Below are 23,482 nucleotides of genomic sequence, written 5' to 3'. Positions count from 1 at the left end.
GCGCATTAGCACTCACGCTGGGCCGCCCCCCCCTGGGCGGAGAGAGAGCCCTAAAGCTATTTGCCTATTGTTCTAGAGGAAAGGCGGACCTTCACGCTGATTGGTGGCGACGCGGGAGGCCGCGGCCGAGGAACCGGACGCAGGGGGCGGGCGGGAACGTGAAGTCTCCGCGGTGCCTGATGGGGCTGTTCTGCTGCCGGGCGCTCTTGCCACAGGGGAGCCGCTTTTCACTGCTGCCGCCGTTCTTGCCGCCTCATGGCGGCCATCGGGGTTCACCTGGGCTGCACATCAGCCTGTGTGGCCGTCTATAAGGTGAGGGGCCTGGGGAGCTGGGCTGCGGGTACCCCGTTCTCTGGGTGCGAAGCCAAGTCCTTTGGTCACCTGCGGGGCTGGGTGGAACGCGTGTCGCCGGCCTACGGATGGCGGGCGAAGAGGCGATACTGCGGGGAGGTTTCAGGGCTGCGTGTTGGGCGGACCTGGCCTCGTCCCCTGCGGCTTCTCTGGAGAGGCTTGCGCGCTGGTGGAGGGGCGGGCGGCAGGGGCGCGCGGGGTTCGGAGAGGTCAGGGCCTCAGGAGGGGGGCGGGCCCGCGGACGTCATGGATTCAGGGGGCCTTGAGGGTCTCGGAACATCGTGGGTGCAGGAGGTCCTAAGGGAGGCGTCCCGGGGACAGCGTGGGCGTAGCAGACCCGGAGGGTCTCAGGAACATCAGGGCTGCCAGAGGCTTCGAGGGGGACCTGAACGTCTGGTACCCGGAGATTTCTGGACATTAGCCAAGAATGAGCTGTTGATCTCGCGAAGCGTGTGAAGCAAGGTTGATGGTGTGTGCTTTACTCACTTGTCCTGTCTGGAAATGAGAGCCGAACGAGGAGTTTTGGCCTTTCTCTCATCAATGGGGAGGCGGAAGGAACTAATATGATACACCCCTGATATTAGTCTCACGTTTAAACGTCAAATGATTTGTAAGGAAAAGCCAAAGGGATTAGTGCTCCTTCATCCTGTGTAGAAAAAGGAGAGGAAGATGCCTTTAAAGGGGAAGGAAGAGCAGTAGAAAGGGTAGTGTAATGAGACTTTTTATTGTATATATAGATAGATTGTTACGTCTGGTCTGTTATCAACTATGCAGAGAAGACTGAAAAAAATGAAGCAGCTTTTTGTGGAATGCTGGCCTTATTAAAATCTGGAAATTAAATAATGACAAATAAAACCTACATGTTTAAAAATTCATAAAAGGAGTTCCCCTGTGGCCCAGCAAGGTTAAGGATCTAGCATTGTCGCTGCAGCCGCTGGGATCCCTCGCCCAGGAACTTCCACATGCCTAGGGTGCAGCCAGGAAAAAAATTTTTTTGATAAAGCAATTTCTCTCTCCACGTATATGTCAAAGTAACACTGGCCCACATATGTTTCTATCTAAAGAGACTATATTTCATTTCAAAAGAACTAATGTAGTAGTTGGGTATTTTTCTCCAGGATGGACGGGCTGATGTGGTTGCAAACGATGCCGGTGACAGAGTTACTCCAGCTGTTGTTGCTTACACAGAAAATGAAGAGGTACTGTTCCCCTCATTTTTGTACTTTGAAATAAGTAAAAGATTACATGTGTTGTAATACATTACTCTTTTTTCAGGTTGTTGGATTGGCAGCAAAACAAAGTAGAATAAGGAATATTTCAAACACAGTAATGAAAGTAAAGCAGATCCTTGGCAGAAGGTATGGAATAAAATAATACTTTTGCATATAGTAATAAGAACGTGTTCATACATTCTAAGTGTAATGTGAAATGAAACTCAAAACACCATTTTGTTTTTTTGTTGTTTTTTTAATGACTCAGTCATTTCACAGAATACCCCAGGAGGCTGTTTCTTTTGGTATTAGTGCTGAGTCCTCTCAAAAATGGGATTCACTCAGACATTTGTTTCTTGCTTACAGGTCTGTTAGTATTGATAGGTTGCCAACATGCATTTAGTTTTGATAATTTGTGTCATGCAGAGATGGTAATTTGGACTCTTCACATTTTTATAGTATTTTTTGAAACTGAGGGAAGTTGAAAGGTTATGTGGGAAATTGAAGATTTCTTTGCACTGTAGTTGAATTTTGTGAAATCTGTTAAAATTGGTGCATGTTTACATAGAAGCTATTGATATCCTTCCTCAGATCTTTTTTGTGACACTTTCTGGGAGCTAACTTTTCTAATTGGCTTCCAGATTTAATCATTAGGGAAACAGGTTAATTAATGTCTTAAGAATCAGGTTAATCATCTGTTGTAACTTTAATTAAAAGATTAAAACAGGCTTGCTTCCTGAGACTTCTGTCTCCTCAAATTATAGATTACTGTGATAATTAGGGGTTTTCCTTTTCACTGGAGTTGTAATTCTTGATACAGTGTTTTTAAATTTTCAGAGTGTTTTCACATCTATTATTTTATTTAATCCTTCCAAATCCCTGTAAGATTGGTAGGGCAGGTTTTGTCCCTCCCTATTTCTGGGTGAGAAAACAAGGCACATGGAAATTAAGGCATTCCCAAATTAGTTTAGGGATGAACTTGATAGGACTGTAGTTCAAGATGTCTAACCTTTAGCTCCAGGTTCTTTTCTTTCTACTTTTTTCAGTTGAGAATTTAAAAATTTCCTTGTGTCGATTTTAGAATTATGGATTAAATTTAATGTTTATTTATTTTATATGTGGAGATATTTTTTAATTATCCCTTAACCTGTGTTTAGTTAAATTGAACTTGCTATTCATTTCTTTCCTTAAGATATCTACGCCTTAAGCCAAAAACTGTAGTTTTTTGGAGAGAACTCGGATTTTTGTGATGATACGTATACTCCTGTGTCCATTTATCTGTTGGTAAAATGCAGTACTGAGCATACTGAAAATAAACTGAGTTGGTATCAAAGTTGTTCAAATTATAAACTGAATGAAAAAAAAAACAACGGGAGTTGTAGTTGGGTCTTGATGCTAAATTCATTGTAAGCAGCCAACAGTGTGTGTGTGTGTGTGTGTGTGTGTGTGTGTATGTATATATACACACAATTTTTTTTTTATCTTTTTGTTTTGAGATAACAGTTGATTTACATACTGTTGCAAGAAATAATACAGAGAGGTGGGATGTATTACTGGAATTACCATTTTCTCCCAGTAGTAACATCTCGCAAAACTACACTGCAGTGTCACCACCAAGGTACCTACACTGATAGACACAAGACACAGAACAGTTGCATAGGTCCATCCCCTTGGCAGCCCTGTTTGTTTTATGCGCTATTTGGGGGTGGATGGTCATAGCAGTGAGGTGGATGTCTTCTGCCATATTATGCAAAAAGCTTTGTATTAGCAAAAGCAACTTCAGCTCGCTTTTCTGGCCCTGGAAGTTACCTTTTAACAAAGGAGTGCAATGGTGACAGATGAGTAACACACAGCCACAGCATCCCTTAGGCCAAGCTTAGTGAGGCGTGAACCCCTTCAGACCTGTATTGCTGCAGCATAGTCCTGCTTGCACTTCTCCTCCGTGAGCCACCCCTCGGTCCAGGCATTTCGCCCTCCCATGGTCTGACTGCTTACAAGACAATGGTGATTTTTACAGATAACACACTTGTACCTGGTCTCAGCCTTGGAAGCATTCTGCCCTTTGTGGAGGAGCCAGTCCCCTTGTTGATAAGCCAGTAAGACCCTTCCTAATCTTGGGTGCAGTACCCGTCATGGGCACATTCTGTAAGTTGGGCTTTCTCAGCACTGGCATCCTGCCTCTTTGCAGCCTCCTCACAGGTAGAACCGCTTAACTTGCCGCCACAGTTATCCTTACACCCTGCCTGTAACTTTCATTCCCCTGTGGCCTTCCAGCCAGAAATGCGGTCCTCAGACCTGGCTTCTCAGCAATTAGCCCTGAGAGGGAAGAATCGGCTGGCTCCTGGAGATAGACCGGAGCACACAGAGCTTGCCCACACCTTCCGATCAGTACCTTGCTGCCCAGGAGCCTCTTCCAGCCAGCCTTCCTTCCCAGTCCGCTATGGCCACTTCCAATAGCAGTGCGGGCATCCGGTGGTCCAGACAGGAGACTCGGACCCTTCTCTCCATACTAGGCGAGGCTGAGTACATTCAGCGCCTCCAGACCGTGCATCACAATGCCGACGTCTATCAGGCCGTGTCTAAGCGCATGCAGCAGGAAGGCTTCCGCCGAACCGAGCGTCAGTGCCGCTCCAAGTTTAAAGTCCTGAAGGCATTATATTTAAAGGCCTATGTGGCCCAGGCCACAAGTATGGGTGATCCACCACACTGTCCATTTTATGACACACTGGATCAGCTTCTCCGAAATCAGGTGGTGACTGACCCAGACAACTTAATGGAGGATGCTGCTTGGGCCAAGCACTGTGATCAGAATTTAACAGCCTCCGACACCCCAGGGGAAGAGAGAACCAGCATCCTGGGACCAAAAAGAACTCAGGCGGCAGATCATCAGCCTCTCTTGAAAACAGTTAAGGAATCAGATGGGAATTGTCAACTGAGAATCAGCGACCAGGTGCAAGAAAGCAGTGACCTTGAGGACTCCTGGGATGAATCCTCGGGTGCAGGTAACTCCCAGGCGTGTGGAGGATTGGGGTCCCAGAGTTACTAGGTTCTAATCTGTATATGTTTGAATGATGACCTCTTCAGCATAGACCCTATTTCTGCTCCCGCCCTCTTTTTTTTTTTTTTTTTCTCATCTTTTTGCCTTTTTCTAGGACTGCTCCCGAGGCGTATGGAGGTTCCCAGGCTGGTGGTCTAATCGGAGCTGTAGCCACCGGCCTACACCAGAGCCACAGCAACGCGGGATCTGAGCCGTGTCTGCGATCTACACCACAGCTCACGGCAACACCGGATCCTTAACCCACTGAGCAAGGCCAGGGACCAAACCCACAACCTCATGGTTCCTAGTTGGATTCGTTAACCGAGCCACGAGGGAAACTCCCCCCTGCCCTCTTTTTATAAAAAAACTTAATGGTAAGATAAAGGGCTCCAGATTTTTAAACGCTATGACCCTAGGTAGGTAAGGTATTAGAACTCTTTAATAGAATTCTTATTGTGGCTCAGTGGGTTAAGAATCCAACTAGTTATCCATGAGGATGCAGGTTTGATCCCTGGCCTCGCCCAGTGGGTTAAAGGATATGGTGTTGCTGTGAGCAGTGGTGTAGGTTGCAGATGCTGCTCAAATTCCTCCTTGCAGCTCTCATTCAACCCCTAGACTGGGAACTTCCATATACCTCGGGTGTGGTCCTAAAAAGAAAAAAGATTTTTTTAAAAAAGGAACTATTTAAACCTAAAAGTACTCTTCTCAACCAGATCAGCATGGGTATTATTTATCATGGGTACATAGGAACGAGAGGCTATAGAGTGGGTTGGATAGCTATGCGGAAAGGGACTCAGGAAGGCGGCGGGGGGAGGTTTTTTGGACATATGATTACAACAGACCAAAATGTCTGGATGAGGAAATGAAGCCTTCTCCATCCCTTGTGGAAAAAGGCCTTGCCTGGAATACCATGGTTTTGTCCTTGTCTCTGAACTCCGCTGCTGGCTCCCAGCATTCCCGTAGCAGAAATGTCCTTTCTGCAACGCTGTTGCTTTGTTTTTCAGGGTGCTCTCAAGGGACCCCCAGCTACAGCAGCTCCCACCACCTTTTCAGAGGTGCAGTTGCTCCCTGTCAGAGCAGCCCCATGACCAGACAGGGTGTGTCTGGGGAGCCCAGCCCCTGCACCAGCACCGGCCGAAACACTCCCGGGGTGGCCTCTGCACAGCAGCCTCCAGGCTCCTCCTCCAGAGTTCCTTTTGTTTCCGGGGGGGACAGGCCCTTGACCAGTGAGCCCCCTCCCAGGTGGGCGAGGCGAAGACGGCGGTCAGTGGCCAGGACTATTGCAGCCGAGTTGGCAGAAAATAGGAGATTGGCCCGAGAACTTTCAAAGCGGGAGGAAGAGAAACTGGACAGGCTGATTGCCATTGGCGAGGAGGCCAGCGCTCAGCAGGACACGGCCAACGAACTCCGCAGGGACGCCGTGCTCGCGGTCAGACGCCTGGCCACCGCCGTGGAAGAGGCCACCGGTGCTTTCCAGCTAGGGCTTGAAAAGTTGCTTCAGAGGTTAATTTCAAATACCAAAAGTTAGGAAGACTTCACACAAGGGTGTGTTTCCTACACTGGCAGAGCCCAGGGCCAGCACCTGCCTTCTGGTACCCGGGCTCCTTGTCCGTGTCCTCAGAAAAAAAGAGTGGATGGACTATTACTGTGCCGAGTGGTGGGAATACACGTACCAGTTGCTTCTCCCACATATTTCCACGGGCTGAAAGACCTTTCAGAAATGTGAGAGGAGGCCTAGGAGAAACCGGATGGAGCCAAGTCCAGAGAGCTCGTTAGCCCTGGCTTCTCATTATCGTGAGATAGTTTAGTTTACCTCCTACACCAGTTTCCTCAGCTGTTCATAGGAGACAACCTGCCTACCTCACAGGGTTGTTGTGAGGACCAAGTGGTTAATAGATGTGAAAGGTTAAAAGTTTAAAAGCACTAAACACTTGTAAGTTATTAACGCATATGACCTTGGCCCAGGTAAGGCCAGGGTGAGGCACAGTAGTTGACAAGATGTAGATTTAGGGTGTAGACCATGACCTCATTGCTTGAATCTTTACTAGTTTAACTTGACTGCTTCCTGGAGTTTAGAGAGTTTCTTTAAATTCCTCTATAGTTATTAGGCTAATATAGATACAACCTGCATTGGAACCTTTATCTCCTATATTTTCATGGCTGTGTCGGTGACCTGCCCACCAGTAAGCACTTGGTAGTCAAACCATCTTTCCCTCCAGTTTACTAGTTCTTAAGTTTCTTACCACCATAAGGATATAATTCAGAACTGACAGGGAGCCACAGTCAGGCATTACGGTTCACATTGATGATCTTTGGTATAATGAGAAAGTAATTGTCTTATAAAATACTGCATGTAAGTAAATGCATCCCATATTATTTGGCTTTCTTTATACACATATATCTTTTAAGTTTGGTTTGCCATTTGGACATCATGGAAAACAATTCGGATGGCATCACTTTCCCAAATGCTTTTAGCTAATTTTGTTCTTCTGTTAGCCTTTTTCTGTCTCGTATGTCACAGGAAGGCAAGCCCTAGAAAACTTTTCTTCTAGGGGACTTTCCAAAGTCACTTTTTTTCTCAAGAGGTAGACAGACGTTCACCTTGTCAATGGCGTATGGTGGAAGGAAACAGCCTTGGGAACAATTGCGGGTGGTGTGGATAAGGACTGCCTGCAATAGATAACTCCTTTTAAGCACAGACCCTCAACAAATACATCCCCTTTTCCCTCCAAGACACACACACTTCCTAGAGGAGCTAAGAGGGTGTGGAGCCATGCTTCCCACTGACATGGAAGGGGAGCCGTCACTGGCCATCATTAACCTAATTTAAGGCTCTCAGTGGTTATTGAGTACTTTCAGGAAATACAAAAAGGAGTCTTGGAGTTTGAAAAGTTTTCCTCTGATCTAGGGGCTGAAAAAAAGGTGCAGCATGTTGAAAGAAGTTTTGTTTTACATTTTTCAGAGTTAGTTGCTTCCCTAAATGTTAGAAATGTATCTGGGTGGAGAAACAGTCCCAAGCACAGTGGGCACATAAGCCAAAACCAGGACTAGATGGCGGGCATGCCGCTCTGGTGAATGGGTGATGATGGAGGTAGCAGCTGGGTGAGGTAGGATACGCCAGAATCCAGTTAGAACTCCTGGGTTCTGATGCTCTCACAGGTTGTTACACCGAGCAAATCGCTTGCCCTTTTTGTGCCTCAGTTTCTTTTTTTCTAGAATGAGAGGTTTGTACTTGATGAATTTCTCATACCTCCCAGTTCAAAAACATTAAATGAATAGCATGACAAAAGGCCAAGTGAAATTTGGTTGCAATATTTTCAGTCACAGCAGCCTATTAATATATGTTTGAAATACTGATAACAATTGTATTTTAAGGATGCATTTTCTGGTATTAATATTTATGAATGTACTTAAGAACTTCTAAAGCACCACACCAGACATAGGCTCCTTGCCATAAAGGAGCATATATGTAAGGCTTTGAAATAGAGATATATAGGGGTTCCCCCCCCCCCCCGTTTCAGGCCCTTACATGGAGGGATACAAGTCTGTTATAACTGGATAACACTACTGTAGATAGCTAGACTTTCCGGAAAAACAGGAAAGTACTTGAAAGAGTTTGGCCTGCACCGTATTAATCTATTAATGGTAGCAAAGTCTACAGGCAAGAATTTATTTGAGATAAGACAGAAGTCGAGGTGAACTTTGGAGGTCGCAGTGTGGGAACCTAGTGGGTGGAGTACCTTTAAGGTGGGAATAAAACTAGAGGGGAAGATACTAAAGAAGTAGAAAAACAGGTGAAATCTCATTCAAAGGAGGGGAGTTGTAATCAGGGGAGGCTGTAGGAAAACAGGCCCAGAAATCTTGCCTGAGCTCCAGGCTCAACCGGGACTCCCTGTCCTTCGAAGGCAGGTCACCTCACCATTCTGAACCTCAGGCCCCTCACCTATGAAGTGGGAGGCTGGCCTGCCTACCTCACATGGGTGGTGTGAAGATCCAGGGACAAGATGACTGTGAAAACACTCTCAGACATGGTGGGCGCTGCACTGTGACTGGGGGGAGGCAGCCCTGTAGCTGCGGTCACATTGCAGGAAGGAGGAGGGGAGTGGCCTTGCTGTGAAGCTTGTGATAAACACTCTGCCTCCTGAAGCCCATGACATGGATGGTGCTGTGTATGCCAACCTCCCACCACCCTCTGTCTCTGTGAAGTCACTTAATCCTGGTGTGGACAAATAAAGTTTTTATTTGTACATAGTTGTGGGTCAGTCCGCTACTTTCTGGCGATATCGTGATCATTGGTCACCATTTCATTCTCTGCTGTCTGCTTCTCTGATGGCTAATCTCCCAAGTCTGGCCTCTCTGTGGCCCTCAGAGCTTCGTTTGCTTTTTGAGCGAGGCCGTGTTAGCATGGCAGTTGAGAAAGAAGTCTCCATTTCTAAGCGTTCAGTGAATTCCATAAAAATACCCCTTTCTGGCAAATTATCTTGTCTGAGTGATAACGTAATAGGAGGAATTACCCTAGTTGACTAAAATTCTAAAGCGACTATAACCCATGAAGTGTCATGACAAAATTAACAGTATTGGTAGGGGAAAAAATTACTATGGGCACACTTAATTTCTTACCCCTAAAATATTTGTCCAGGATGTAGTATAAATACTGGCTTTCGAAAAAGCGAGGGAGGATTTAATGGAAAGAATACTATTTTGGGTTAAAGACCTGGATTCCAGCCAGTTGTGCTGTTAATGTGACTGCAGGCAAACTTCTTGTTTCCTCTCTGTTGATTTTTAGGTGATGGAGAAGGAAATATGAGGAATCTGCAACTTTTCCCAATAGCCGAATTAGTCTGTTTTAAACCCCTTTTTTGTCTTGCCCTTGTTTGCACAGATTAGGGCCCTCAGATGTTTAGTAACCCTTCAGCAATTAGCCACTATTAACTTCCTCCTTCTCTTGTGAAACAATCTAGACTGCTCTCTGGACAATAGCTGTAGCCCCTTGCAAGAAGGGTTTAGCGGGAGCATCTGCATCACCTTCACTTCTAGATGAAATTAAGCCACAGATCAGACTCCGGTCCCTGCTCAAGGGGCAAAAGTACCTTAGTCGTTTACCATCTCACTGAGAGGCAGTCTGGCAAAGTCTGGACATCCCTAGCCTGGTAGAGAAGACCTGGGATCAAACGCTCAGCCCCTGATCAGCTTATGATTTGGCCCTCTGTAAATGTGTTACCTCTAGAATAGCACCTGCCAAAATAACCCCACTTATGTGTTGTGAAGATCAAGGGAGGTAATACATGTGAAACGTTTTGTAGTCTGCGTTATTTCACATTTACTCTTTTGAGCAACATTAACACCTATTGTTTTAATTTTTCATTGCCGTACACACTTGTTTAGTTCCTGCTTTGTATAGGACATTATGTATCTGTCTACCTGTAGTACCCTGCTCTTTCACATATATAACATTCATACTTTTGCTCCGTCTTCATAGGTTTCAGGAATTGATTCAAAAACCAAGCCACAAAGATGGTGTTAGTCATTCTGGTTTGCCCTTAGTTTGTGGTCTTAGCACTTTTGTTCGTTTAATCTCCATGGTTGAATCTTCAGGACCAAAGATATGAAAATATATAACATACAATCACTGATACTATGAAAATCATCCCCAAATGTATAACTCTCTGTTGGTAGTAAGATCAGAACAAGAACTCTTTACTTTAATATGTGAAGATTTAACACTTTAATAGAATTACTATAACCATTGTGGGTACTGCATCCATTTCATCTACTGTCTAAATTTACTGTATTATTTCAAGATTTTTTAATACTAAGGAACCTAATTGTATTTATATTTTTATATTTGTTGAGTGGTAATGAAGAATATACTCTTTAAAACTTTTATATCAACAATATTGATATAAATACCTAATTATTTTTATCTTTATGGACAGCTCTGATGATCCACAGGCTCAGAAATACATCTCGGAAAGTAAATGTTTAGTGAGTATGCTTCTATTATTACTTCGCTGTTACATAAAGTAATTGCCAAGGTCAAGACCAATTATACTGATTTGAAACTTTGTATCTTTATTAACTTATTCCTTATTCAATACACTTAATTTCCTTTATAGGTCATTGAAAAGAATGGGAAGTTACGATATGAAATAGATACTGGAGAAGAAACGAAATTTGTCAACCCAGAAGATGTTGCCAGACTGATATTTAGTAAAATGAAAGGTACTGAGCAAAAGAAAAGATCTTTTTATTTTTTTATTTTTGTTTTTATTTTGCTTTTTAGGGCCGCACCCACGGTGTGTGGAAGTTCCCAGGCTAGGGGTCAAATTGGAGCTGCAGCTGCTGGCCTACACCACAGCCACAGGAACACAGGATCCGAGCAGCATCTGCAGCCTACACCACAGCTCATGGTAATGGTAGATCCTTAACCCACTGAGCGAGGCCAGGGATCGAACCACATCCTCATGAATACTAGTCGGATTCGTTTCTGCTGTGCCACAACGAGAACTCCAGAAAAGATCTTTTTAAAAGTTAATCTTTTAAAAAAGTTAGAGGTGTCAGAGTTCCCACCGTGGCTCATCAGTAAGGAATCCAACTTGAATCCATGAGGACGTGGGTTCAATTCCTGGCCTCGCTCAGTGGGTTAAGGATCTGGCGTTGCCATGAGCTGTGATGTAGGTTGCAGACTCGGCTCAGATCCTACATTGCTGTGGCTGAGGTGTAGGCCAGGAGCTGCAGCTCCAATTCGACCCCTAGCATGGGAACTTCTACATACCGAGGGTGTGTTCCTAAAAAGTCAAAAAAAAATAAAGTTAGGAGTCTCGGATGAGCAGTGAGGAGACCCAATTATGCTAGATCTGACTGGGCTCTTCACTGGCCCTGTGACCTTGGTTAAGTGACTTATTTCCCTGATTTGACTTCTCTACAGGTAATGTAAATGGTTTGGGCAAACTCATTATTCTCAAAACTTCTCAACTGAAGTGGCCAAATAAGTTTAGGGAATGGTAAATGTTTTATCTCCTTCAAGACTGACAGTGCACTCTCCATGGTAATATAGGCAGATGAAGCGGGTCTGGTTTTATCACTACTTCTGGCAAAGGCTCAGAGCCGAGCAACCCTCTGTGAAACCACTTGAGGGATTCTGGAGTAGATTATTTCCAAGGCTCACTTCAGCTCTAGAATTTGATAAACTTGTGGGGTGGAAGGCAGCCTTTCATCATGTTAGTCTGTCTTCATGTTGATGAATTAGAAGCTCGTTCTCCCTGGAACCAGTCCCCTTTGGGAGATGGTTGAAACTTGGAAGCCTAAGAGCTGGGCACTTTGGGATGTATTTCATTCCATCCACAAACTATACCAAAACCACAAAAAGGAGTGCACAATTTAATAGTGCAAGAGAAGATCAGTGGGGTGGACCAGTCAGGTGATGTGGAAAATCTTTGTGTGAGAAGATCTTTGGCGTGCATTAATAAACCTCAAAAGTGTCACTTGACATTTTTGAATGTCGTCAGAATTCATTTATTTTTTAGGGCTGCACCCACAGCATGTGGAGGTTCCCAGGCTAGGGGTCGAATCGGAGCTACATCCACCGGCCTATGCCACAGCCACAGCAGCGTGGGCTCTGAGCTGCATTTGGGAACTACACTGCAGCTCACGGCAACGCCAGACCCTTAACACACTTGAGTGAGGCCAGGAATTGAACCTGTGTCTTCATGGATGCTAGTCAGATTCGTTTCTGCTGAGCCACAACAGGAACCCCCGGAATTCATTTTTATCTTTTTCTTCTAGTTTTATAGCAGTATAATTGACATACAGCACTGTATAAGTTTAAAGTGTATAGTGTAATGATTTGACTTATGTATATCATGACATGATTAGCAAAGTAAGTTTCATGAACATTTAAAATACTTTTTTCCACACACAGAAACAGCGCATTCTGTCTTGGGCCCAGATGCAAATGATGTTGTTATTACTGTTCCATTTGATTTTGGAGAAAATCAAAAAAATGCTCTTGGGTAAGTATGGCATGGGTTTCTCTTGTTTAGTTAAAGGAAATAGAAATTTTGCAATATTGCTATATAGTAAAAGGTAAAATTGTGTTGGAAAACTCCTTACACAATGAAGTTGTATGTGTAAATACACGTGTAAATATACATATATATATTTACATTTGTAAATCCTGTGGTAAAAAGTATGATAATAATCGTTAGTATTTCCTATATTTTATGAATTTCAAAAAAAACATAAAATTAGATATACTTTCTTAGCTGTTTTGATTGGAAACATTTTCACTTACTAGGTTAAGATGTTTACAAGCCACGTTACCTTGCTTTCAAGTGATAGAGGCTTATGTGGGAATTATATTAAAAATATGCAGTTTTAGAAAATATTTGCCACTGTTTTTTAACCTTAGCTTAACATCTAAACAAAAAGTTGTATTTAGTTTTTACAGGTCATTCCTCAAACGTGACTGGCAAGCTCCCACGCTTTTGCTCTGTGGATAGAGTTCCCTGTGGGGCTTCGCTGAAACACCCAAGTGGCTTCTGGGGCAGAGAATTGCTTTATGTACTTGTACTTGTGGGATGTTAAAACTGTGCCTCTAGGAGTTCCCTTCGTGGCTCAGCAGTTAACGAACCTGACTAGGATCCATGAGAATGTGGGTTCAATCCCTGCTTTGCGCAGTTGGTTAAGGATCCTGAGTGGCTGTGGTGTGAGCTGGGAACCTCCATATGCCGCAGGTGTGGCCCTAAAAAGCCAAAAATAAATAAATGAAAAATTTAAAAAATAAAAATAAAATAAAACCGTGCCTCTAAATTAAATAAATTAGAATATTATACGGACTTCCCGTCGTGGTGCAGTGGTTAACGAATCCGACTAGGAACCATGAGGTTGCGGGTTTGGTCCCTGCCCTTGCTCAGTGGGTTAAGGATCCGGCGTTGCCATGAGCTGTGGTATAGGTCGCAGACGCGGCTTGGATCCCGCGTTGCTGTGGCTCTGGCGTAGGCCGGTGGCTATGGCTCCGATTCGACCCCTAGCCTGGGAAACCTCCACATGCCGAAGGGGCGGCCCAAGAAATAGCAAAAAGACAAAAAAGAAAAAAGAATATTATAGAACGTATTATAAATATTTCCTATCTCTCTTTCTGAAGTTTGCAAACTTGAGCCTTTGGGGAGCTTTCTTTTCCTTATTCACTGTAAGCACATGGTACTTTCTTTGACTTCTTAACATTATTTTAAACAGAAAGTGATCTGCTTTTAAGGCCTTAGGCCCATTTCTTGTGTTGGGTTATCGTCTAAAGATCATTACCCTTCACGTTCTACTTGTGAAATCTTATTTGCTATTGCATAAAATCTTTAGCAGAGCATTTCTGAAAATGTAGACCTGAACATGTGGTGACACTAAGTTCATTAAAAACGAATTGTCCACAGGGAAGCAGCCAGAGCTGCTGGCTTTAATGTTTTGCGACTAATCCATGAACCATCTGCAGCTCTTTTGGCTTATGGAATTGGACAAGACTCTCCCACTGGAAAAAGGTAAAAACCATAGTTGCAGCTTTAAGTTCTTCAGTGCAGAAAATAGATTATAGCAACTATATCAGTTATACGCAGTGATTCTAAGCCTCTGTGGATAGAAAGACGTCAAAACTTTCACCTAGAGTTTTTCAAATAGGTGAGAAAGATGTCCTAGGAAAGCAGAGAGAGGATGTAACAGGAGGGAAGGTTGAGCCTTTCCCCCCCTTCTCTCATCACCTACACTTTGTCCCTTTAGGGGAGGAAGATTTGAAATTATAAGTCCCTCCAAGTTCCAACTGAAGCTCTAGAGCACTGTTGATTTTACTATCAATTTTCATTATTAAACATGCTTAGGAGGAGTTCCTGTTGTGACTCAGTGGTTTACAAACCCAACTAGTATCCATGAGGATGTGGTTTGATCCCTGGCCTCACTCAGTGGGTTAAGGATCCAGCATTGCTGCAAGCTGTCGTGTCAGTAGCAAATGTGGCTCAGATCTGGCATTGCTGTGGCTGAAGTGTAGGCTGGCAGCTGCTGCAGCTCCGATTCAACCCCTAGCCTGGGAACTTCCAAATGCCTCAAGTGCAGCCCTAAAAAGCCAAAAAAAAAAAAAAAAGCTTGCTTAGAAACAGTGAGGACTTTTATGTACATTTGTCTTGGCAGGAGAAGGGGAAAATCCAGCATGGAGATTTAAGACTTCGTTTGATAATGAAAGAGTAAGACATACTCCTAATTTAATTGTCAAAATGTGTCTTAATTGACCGGACACATTATACAACTTTAGGGAAATCAATTCATATGTATTAATTTTCTCTAATGGAGTCATTTCATTCATATCTCAGTTAAAGAAACTAATGGAGTTCCCACTGTGGCTCAGCAGAAACGAACCCAACTAGTATCCATGAGGATGCAGGTTCGATCCCTGGCCTTGCTCAGTGGGTTAAGAATCCAGTGTTGCCATGGCTGTGGTATAGACCAGCAGCTGTAGCTCTAATTCATCTCCTAGCCTGGAAACCTCCATATGCTGCAGGTGCAGCCCCAAAAAGCCAAAAAGACCACTAATATGTATAAATCACTAGGAAGTTATTTTTAGGTGGAATATAAATATAGATTAGCAAAAATTTTGAATTTTGATATATAGGAAATTTGTCCCTAGTTTTGCATATGTTTTATATTTATAGAACATGCTATTGTGTTAGTAGCTAGGACAATTTTAACAAAATTTCTATATTGATTCTCTTACAATTCACTTTAATTACAACTCTCATTTTTATTTACTTTGAGAAGTTAGTGTTTTGAACTCCAGTTACTCAGAAGAATACAATTTTAGCAGCACAACTAAATGAAAAAGAGCTTTGACTCAGAATCAGAAGATCTGGTTTCTAGGCTTGATTCGTCACTAAGTGATGACCATGGGTGACTTAATTACTCATGTGAGATTTTTCAGTTTCCTCATTTGTGATTTAAGGGGATTAATCTAAGTGACGTCTTAGCTGAAGAAGTCCAGCCTGGCTTTGCAGTATTGTGATCCTCTCTTAACTTAGTCATGTTATCTTTTTCTTAAGCAATATCCTGGTATTCAAACTTGGAGGCACATCCTTATCTATCAGTGTCATGCAAGTTAACAGTGGAATATATCGTGTTCTTTCAACAAACACTGATAATAACATCGGAGGCACACATTTCACAGAAACCTTAGCACAGTACCTAGCTTCTGAGTTTCAGAGGTGAGTATTAATGGACTTGATGACCTATTTCATTTGAAGTTTATCTTCAGGTTTAATATTTTTCTTAGTTTATTTGAAATCACCCTTTTTCACAGGAGGACGTGTTTTTTTCTGGTGTACTGGATATTTTCGTGTCTAAGGTTATAAAGTCTGTTCTGGCAGAGGAGAAGCAGAGAAGCCAAGCTTCACAGGGCAGTGTACTTGAATTTTTTCCTTAGTGAAAGGGACCACCAGATACTGAATTACGTGCACTTGGATCTCAAGTTCCAGATTCTTCGGTGGCTGCCTTATGTCTGGATGAAGGAAGGTATAGGCACTGAGGCCTCATTACCTTCTCAAGAGTTCTTAGAAGTGTGGAAGACTATGTTATAGTCATATTCCAGTGAATTAATGTCTTACAGAGTGTTTAATTAACAATCTGCTACCATAAGGAATATTTTAGTTTTGTTACTGTAGGTAATTATGCCATTCAAAATCCTAATCTTGTTTGGCCCATCATGGCTCAATATATAAAGGTTATATATGGGACATTATTGCTCTAAAAAGTAGCTGAGGAATTCCCTTGGTGGTTTAGTAGAAACAAATCTGACTAGCATCCATGAGGATGCAGGTTCGATCCCTGGCCTCGCTCAGTGGGTTAAGGATCCCACGGTGCCATGAGCTGTGGTGCAGGTCACAGACATGACTCAGATCTGGCGTTGTTGTAGCAGCTACAGCTCTGATTTGACCCCTAGCCTGGGAACCTCCATATGCCGCCCATGTGACCCTAAGAAGACAAAAAAAAAAAGCAGCTGAAACATTTTCATCAGTTTGACTAAACTGGGTGAAAAAAGGTCTTGAAAAGGTAATAATTTCTCAGTTGTTTAATGAAGTTCTAGAGTTCCTGTTGTGGCTCAGTGGATTACGAACCAACATTGTGTCCATGAGGATGCGGTTTTCAGTCGCAGGCCTCACTCAGTGGGTTAAGGACCTGGCATTGTTGCAGCTGCTGTATAGGTCGTAGATGTGTCTTGGGTCTGGTGTTGCCATGGCTGTGGCATAGGCCTCACCTGTAGATCCGATTCAACCCCTAGCGCGTGAACTTCCATATGCCGCAGGTATGGCGGTAAAACAAAATTTTTGTAATTAAAAAAAATGTTTTAAAGTAAAGATCTATACTGTTTTTTGTCATAAAGGTGTACTAGCTCAAGGGAGGAAATTGTTGATTTTACTGCAAATTTCAGTTATAAAACATGTTTCGAAATAGGGCCATCAATCACTACTTAGCAAGCAGTTTTAACAGTTAACTTACCTTGCAGGTAGAGGAATGGTAATTTTACATATTTTATGTTTCAAATTTCTTTGAAGAAGCACTTTTTGTTCTAGTTCTTTTTTTTTGGTCGTTTTGTCTTTTTAGGGCCACACCTGCGGCTAGGGGTTGAATGGGAGCTGTAGCTTCTGGCCTACACCACAGCCACAGCAATGAAGGATCCACGCTGCATCTGCAGCCTACACAACAGCTTATGGCAACGCCAGATCCTTAACCCACTGAGTGAGGGCAGGGATCGAACTTGCATCCTCATGAATACTAGTCGGGTTCATTAACCACTGAGCCACGACGGGAACGCCAGTTCTTCTTTTTTTTTAATGCTAGACAGTTAATTTTATACCATCAAACAATAATCATGCTGCGATTGTAGAGGGTGGAGTATGAAACATGACCCGGTTGCATGAATCTTCTTTAGCCTCCATTTGTCTCATCTGCAAAAAGATGAAAGCTACTGTAACATTATAGTGGTTACAGAATCTAGCAATTGCAAATCTCAAGTATGGTGGTTATTTACATTTCTTGAAACCCTTCTTATTTTTATTTTTATTTATTTTTTTATTCGCTGCACCCACAGCATGTGGAAATTCCCAGGTCAGGGATTGAATCCAATCCGAGCTGCAGCAATGCTGGGTCTTTTAGCCCACTGTGCTGAACCAGGATTGAACCTGCACTACTGCAACAAGCAGAGCTGCTGCAGTCAGATTCTTAACCTTACTATGCCACGGCGGGAACTCCAAGACCCTTCATTAAATTTCTGAGGATTTTTCTTTTGGAGGGTTGGAAGGCAGATACTAAAATCTAGTATTAATATTGATTCATGAGCTTATTATTATCATAATAGGGATTATCTAGATTTTAATAAATTCTAAATGACCTAGTAATTTTCAGACTTCGAAGACTATGTTTTTCATTTAGATCATTCAAACATGACGTGAGAGGAAATGCCCGAGCCATGATGAAATTGATGAACAGTGCTGACACTGCAAAACATTCTTTGTCAACACTGGGAAGTGCCAACTGTTTCCTTGACTCACTGTATGAAGGTCAGGACTTTGACTGCAATGTGTCCAGGTAAAACTAAAGTTCAAAAAACTTTTAAAAATTACAAATGCTTTCATATTTAGATATAATTTTCTCACTTCGGATTTTCCGTTTGTTCGCGTGAGACTTATAGCCCTCTGTAAAAGGAGAGCTTTTCTGTCTTTACCTCTGGGATCCAGTTTTTGTCAGACTAAATAACTGTTCCAAAATTAATCATGTCAGATGTGATTGCCCTGTTATGTTATAGCTGCAAAGAGCCATGTGTGAAAAAGGCATCCTGGATCTTTGAAAGAAAGATGAGAGGGGACTTGTTTGAGATTTGCAGTGTTCTCTTACTGAATTGCACTCCCACCTATGTTGCCTCTAACTCTTTGTTGCCAAACTTTCACATGGGGGCTTACATGTGTATTAGTGGTTGTTTACTGTAACTCGATGATTACCCCGAGTGGCAAGCTATACATATTCTAAATATTTTCTATGTATTAGCTCTCAGGTTCTCCTAACATCATTATTTACTGATGAGGTAAATAATATTCTTTTCCTTACTTTACACACAAAGAAGCTGAAGCACAGAGAGGTTTTGTTTCTTGTCCCATGTCACCCAGCTAGGAAGTGACGGACCTGGGATTCAAACCCAGCTGGTGTGACTCCAGAGTTCATACTCTTAACCTGTCATGCTGTCCTGAGGATTGAGCTCTGTCTTGATTTTGTTTGCTCTGTCATCTATTGGCAATATTTAAAATTTTATTAGCTTTTATGACATTTAGTAAACACAGGTTTAATGTGTATAAAATTGTTTTTAATGCTCATGTATTTTACATAATCTAAAACATGGATTACAAGTAATGTGCCTTACCCAGAGAACCTAACATGTTTGGTTAAATTCCCTCTTCATCAGGCCGTTGTAGTTTAACTTCCTCACTCTCTTTGGGCTTTCCCGAAGACTCTAAATCAGCGCCGCCCCATACCATAGCCACCAGCCAACTGTGGCTACTTAAATTTAAATTAACTAAAGATAAATAACATTAAAAATTTGGTTCCTCAGTAGCATTAGGCACAGCTCAGGTGCTCAGTAGTCCCATGTGGCCAGTGGCTCTAGAAAGTTCTCTAGATCTTTTAAGAGAAATTTGAAGCTACAACCTAAAAGATAGAAAGTTGTAAAATTGAGTTTAAATCTCTTTTGTGAGCAAGAGAGTCTTTATATTTTTCCTGTTTTCAAAATTTCTAACTTTGTGCCAGGTTTGTCCAGGTACTCAGTATGTGTTTGCTTATTAATATCAGTTATTAAGGAGGAAATAGGATTTGTAATTTTTCACTAAGGAAATTTTGCCTTTCTTACAAAGATGTCAACCATAAGGTATGTTTCAACATCTGGAAATAGCACAGATATATTTAAGAATCGTCATTTGCATTTAAGAAGTTTAGTATGGGAGCTCCTGGTGTGGCTCAGTGGAAACAAATCTGACTAGTATCCATGTGGACTCGGGTTCAATCCCCAGCCTCATTCAGTGGGTTGGGGGATCTAGCGTTGCCGTGAACAATGGCGTAGGTCACAGATGCAGTTCGGATCCTGTGTTGCTGTTGGCTGTGGCACAGGCTGGCAGCTGTAGCTCCAATTCTCCCCCTAGCCTGGGAACTTCCATATGCTGCAGGTGCAGCCCTAAAAAAAAAAGCAAATAAATAAAATAAGTTTAGTATGACATCAGGGAGTACATTGTCATGAACGTAATTCATTCTTAATAGTACTTGCTAGCACTCGAGCTTCTCATATAGAACAAAAGAACTAAACTTATGTGTGGCATAGGCTCAGACTATAAAAAAAGTAGTGAGAAACAATTTTTAAAACTTTAGCACATACAGATAGCAAAAACTTCCAAATGATTGTTGGATTTGGGTTGGTAGGTTTATTGGAAATGCCATGCACTGAGTATTTATTTTTAGCTTGTAAGTAGGCTATGGGTAAGACAATCTTCCACCTGAATTTAATATTAAATATCTTCATATATTTGTAAATGGATAACCTAAATTCCCCCCCCCCCCACCCCATGATATTGCACTGCTGGGTATTTAATACCGTGTTCTGATCGTAAACATACTCTTAGGAGATCCATCAGAACAGGTTTTGGCCTTACCCTTCACAAGAAAAAAACGACTGTTGGACTGTACTAAGCCTTTTTTCTTTGTCTTGTCTGTGTGTATTTGTGTATGTGTGTGCGTACAGAGCAAGATTTGAACTTCTCTGTTCTCCACTTTTTAATAAATGCATAGAAGCAATCAGAGGACTCTTAGAACAAAGTGGATTTACAGCAGATGATATCAACAAGGTAATACTTTTATATTTGTCTTATGTACTTTGAATTATTTTTCAGTTTGGAGTTTAGGAAGCAGCCCTTTGGTGCTAAAGGAATATTTTTACTCATTTAAATGTTTTCTGTGCTTATTTTAGTAAGGAAAATTGATTAAATTTTAATGAACTCATAGTTCTGTGTATTTATTTTCGTAGCAAAAAAAGCTTAATTCATTTTCAGTATTTCTTTAATATGTAAGTAAAAACTGACAGATACTTGAACATTTGCTGTGTGTCATGTATTAAGTGTTACATGTGTTAACTTGCTGAATCCTGTGAAGAGGCTCTTGTTACTTATCCCTATTTTATAGATTGGAGGCCCACAGGTACAGAGGTGTAAGAAACTTGGTGGTCATGCGGGGAGTGATAGAGCCAGGATTTAACTCAGTGTGGTTCTCAAGTCTGCTTACCTAGTACACCAGCCTGCTTTTCTCCACTTGCATAGAAAAATAGCATACTTGCTTGCATAAGAAAATATTTTGAGACTTTCAAAAACATTCCAGCTGTGTAATGTTTTCTTTTTTCCCCCAAGATTATTTCTACTCATTTAAAAAATAATTTTTTTCATTTTTATGAATAAAGGAGTATTTATACAAGAAAACTCACAAAATAACAAAAGTTAACCACTGTTTTATTTTAAAATAGTATTTCTAACTCATTTAATTTATAGGTACAATTTTGAGTTTTCCTTTTTTTTTCTTTTTTTTTTTGCTTGTCTTTTTGTCTTTTCTAGGGCCGCATCTGCGGCATATGGAGGTTTCCAAGCTAGGGGTCTAATCAGAGCTGTAGCTGCCGGCCTACACCAGAGCCACAGCAATGCGGGATCTGAGCTGTGTCTGCGACCTACACCACAGCTCACAGCAACCCCGGATGCTTAACCCACTGAGAGGCCAGGGATCGAACCCACATCCTCATGGATGCTAGTCGGGTTTGCTAACCACTGAGCCACGATGGGAACTCCAGTTTTCTTTATATAATATTATAACCAAATCCTTTATTCCTTTACCCGTATTACTGTATAGTCTTCATCAACACAATTTTAAGTAGATTCTTAATATCCTAGACAAGGAAAGGCAACATAGATTATTTCATTGTTCTCCTGTGAACACCTTGATCGAGTCTCCCCCTCCCAGGAACAGTGATGCCCATCTTTTCCACATTTGGGATTATTCCTTGGGATAGATTTCCATAGTAAAACTACTGGGTTAAGGAGTATAAATAACTGAAGCCTATTTTTATCTTCAGTTACTTTGCAAAGGAGATGAATGAACTCTTACTTTCATCAGCAGTATATACAGACAGACATTTTACTGTATGCTTGCTGACACTGAGTTTTATCATTTAAAGATAACTTTTCCATTAAATAGTTGAAAAAAAGATATTTTTACTTTATATTTTATTGGCTAATATAGGATTCTTTTTTAATATTTATTAACATTATTAAATGTTTAATTTTGTATTTGCTTAGGTATATTTCATTTTCTTTTCCCATTTATTTAAATCTTAGTATTTTTTAAAATGTATTTGGGTAAATGCTTTATATAATCAGAAAATTTATTATTGCAGTTTTCTTTTGAGGCATGCAGTTCACTATTTACTTTTGGTCCTTTTAGGGAGCAGTGTATTTTAAGATTGTTGTGGCTATTTGGGGTCTTTTATGGTCCCATATATATTTCAGGACTTTTTTTTCTATTTCAATGAAAGATGCCATTGGAAATTTGATAGGGATTACATTGAATCTTTGGGCATTTTAGCAATATTAATTCTTCCAGTCCATGAACTTGGAATATCTTTCTATTTATTTGTATGATTTTCTTACATCAAGGTCTTATGGATTTTCAGTATACAGATATTTTACAATATTTTTTCTTTTTGATACTCCTTTAAATGGGATTGTCTTAATTTATTTCATGCAATAATTTGTAGTGTATAGAAAATAATTTAATTTTTGATAGATATGATCTTACTATTGGCTTTTTGTTGTTTTCTGTCTGTTTTGTAGTTCATTTCTTTGTTTCTTCCTTTCCTGTCCTTTTTCAATTTGATGACTTTCTATAGTGGTTTGTTTTGATTCCTTTGTCTCTACGCTTTGTGTATATCTACTACAGATTTTTGTTTGTGATTACCATGAGACTTGAATAAAACACTTAATACATAGTTAAAATAGCTTATTTTAAGTTGATAACAACTTAGCTTGAAACACACACAAAAACTCTACATTTTTACCCTCCTCCTCTCCACATTCTATGTTTTTGATGTTGCAGTTTACATATTTTTATATTGTGTATCCATTAACAAATTATTGTAATCACAGTTATTTTTAATGCCTTTGTCTTTTAACATTTGTACTAGAGTTGTGAGTGATCTACCCACCATTACAATATTCGAGTTTTCTGAATTTAACTGTATATTTACTTTATATGTTTTCATGTTATTAAGTAGCATCCTTTTGTTTAAACTTGAACAACTCCCTTTAACATGTTTTGTATGGCCAGTCTAGTGGCAATGAACCCCTTCAGCTTTTGTTTGTGTGAAAACACTTATCTCCTTCAATTTTGAAGGACAACATTGAAGAGTTGAGTATTCTTGGTGATCAGTTTTTTCCTTTCAACACTTTGAATCCCTTCTGGCTTGCAAGATTTCTCTTGCAAGATCCACTTAGAATCTTCAGGGGGTTTCCTTGGGTATAACAAGTTGCTTTTCTCTTGCTACTTTTAAGACTCTCTTTTTGTCTTTAACTTTTGGCAATTTAATTATAATGTATCTCAATGTGGGTCACTTTAGAGTCATCCTGTTTTGTACATTTTGGGCTCACTGGATCTGGCTGTTTCTTTTCCCACATTAGGGAAGTTTTCAGCCATTATTTTTTTTGAATATTTTTTCTTCCCCTTTCTCTCTCTCTTCTCCTTCTGACACCTTATATTGTGTATCTTGGTCACTCACTGGTGTCTC

The 23,482-nt window shown here is 41.3% G+C and overlaps 2 protein-coding genes across 2 annotated transcripts in view; both read left to right on the top strand.

Moving 5' to 3' along the window:
* Positions 1 to 150: 150 nt before the first annotated feature.
* HSPA14 (heat shock protein family A (Hsp70) member 14) overlaps positions 151 to 23,482 on the top strand; it is a 30,213-nt gene continuing 6,881 nt past the window's right edge. Inside the window, exons 1-10 of the mRNA XM_047754800.1 lie at positions 151 to 312; positions 1,470 to 1,550; positions 1,627 to 1,709; positions 10,536 to 10,584; positions 10,716 to 10,821; positions 12,521 to 12,611; positions 14,025 to 14,129; positions 15,672 to 15,833; positions 18,058 to 18,213; positions 20,405 to 20,507. Of these exons, the coding sequence (XP_047610756.1) occupies positions 256 to 312; positions 1,470 to 1,550; positions 1,627 to 1,709; positions 10,536 to 10,584; positions 10,716 to 10,821; positions 12,521 to 12,611; positions 14,025 to 14,129; positions 15,672 to 15,833; positions 18,058 to 18,213; positions 20,405 to 20,507 (993 nt within the window). The 5' untranslated portion in view covers positions 151 to 255. The remainder of the gene's footprint in view (positions 313 to 1,469; positions 1,551 to 1,626; positions 1,710 to 10,535; positions 10,585 to 10,715; positions 10,822 to 12,520; positions 12,612 to 14,024; positions 14,130 to 15,671; positions 15,834 to 18,057; positions 18,214 to 20,404; positions 20,508 to 23,482) is intronic.
* MSANTD7 (Myb/SANT DNA binding domain containing 7) lies at positions 3,041 to 8,850 on the top strand. The gene is made up of 3 exons (XM_047754801.1): positions 3,041 to 3,180; positions 3,837 to 4,564; positions 5,604 to 8,850. Exons 2-3 carry the CDS (start codon positions 4,003 to 4,005, stop codon positions 6,125 to 6,127), a joined length of 1,086 nt encoding a protein of 361 aa, XP_047610757.1. The 5' UTR covers positions 3,041 to 3,180; positions 3,837 to 4,002; the 3' UTR covers positions 6,128 to 8,850.

The sequence above is a fragment of the Phacochoerus africanus genome, chromosome 12 (assembly GCF_016906955.1).
Source record: "Phacochoerus africanus isolate WHEZ1 chromosome 12, ROS_Pafr_v1, whole genome shotgun sequence".
In the NCBI taxonomy this organism is placed as follows: domain Eukaryota; kingdom Metazoa; phylum Chordata; class Mammalia; order Artiodactyla; family Suidae; genus Phacochoerus; species Phacochoerus africanus.
This window is presented reverse-complemented; position numbering and strand designations above follow the sequence as displayed.

Bases quoted from the DNA above. Each gene is read 5' to 3' on its own strand.
- MSANTD7 (XM_047754801.1), top strand. From the start codon at position 4,003: ATGGCCACTTCCAATAGCAGTGCGGGCATCCGGTGGTCCAGACAGGAG. The intron at 4,565-5,603 runs GTAACTCCCAGG...TTTGTTTTTCAG, and splicing joins GGATGAATCCTCGGGTGCAG to GGTGCTCTCAAGGGACCCCC.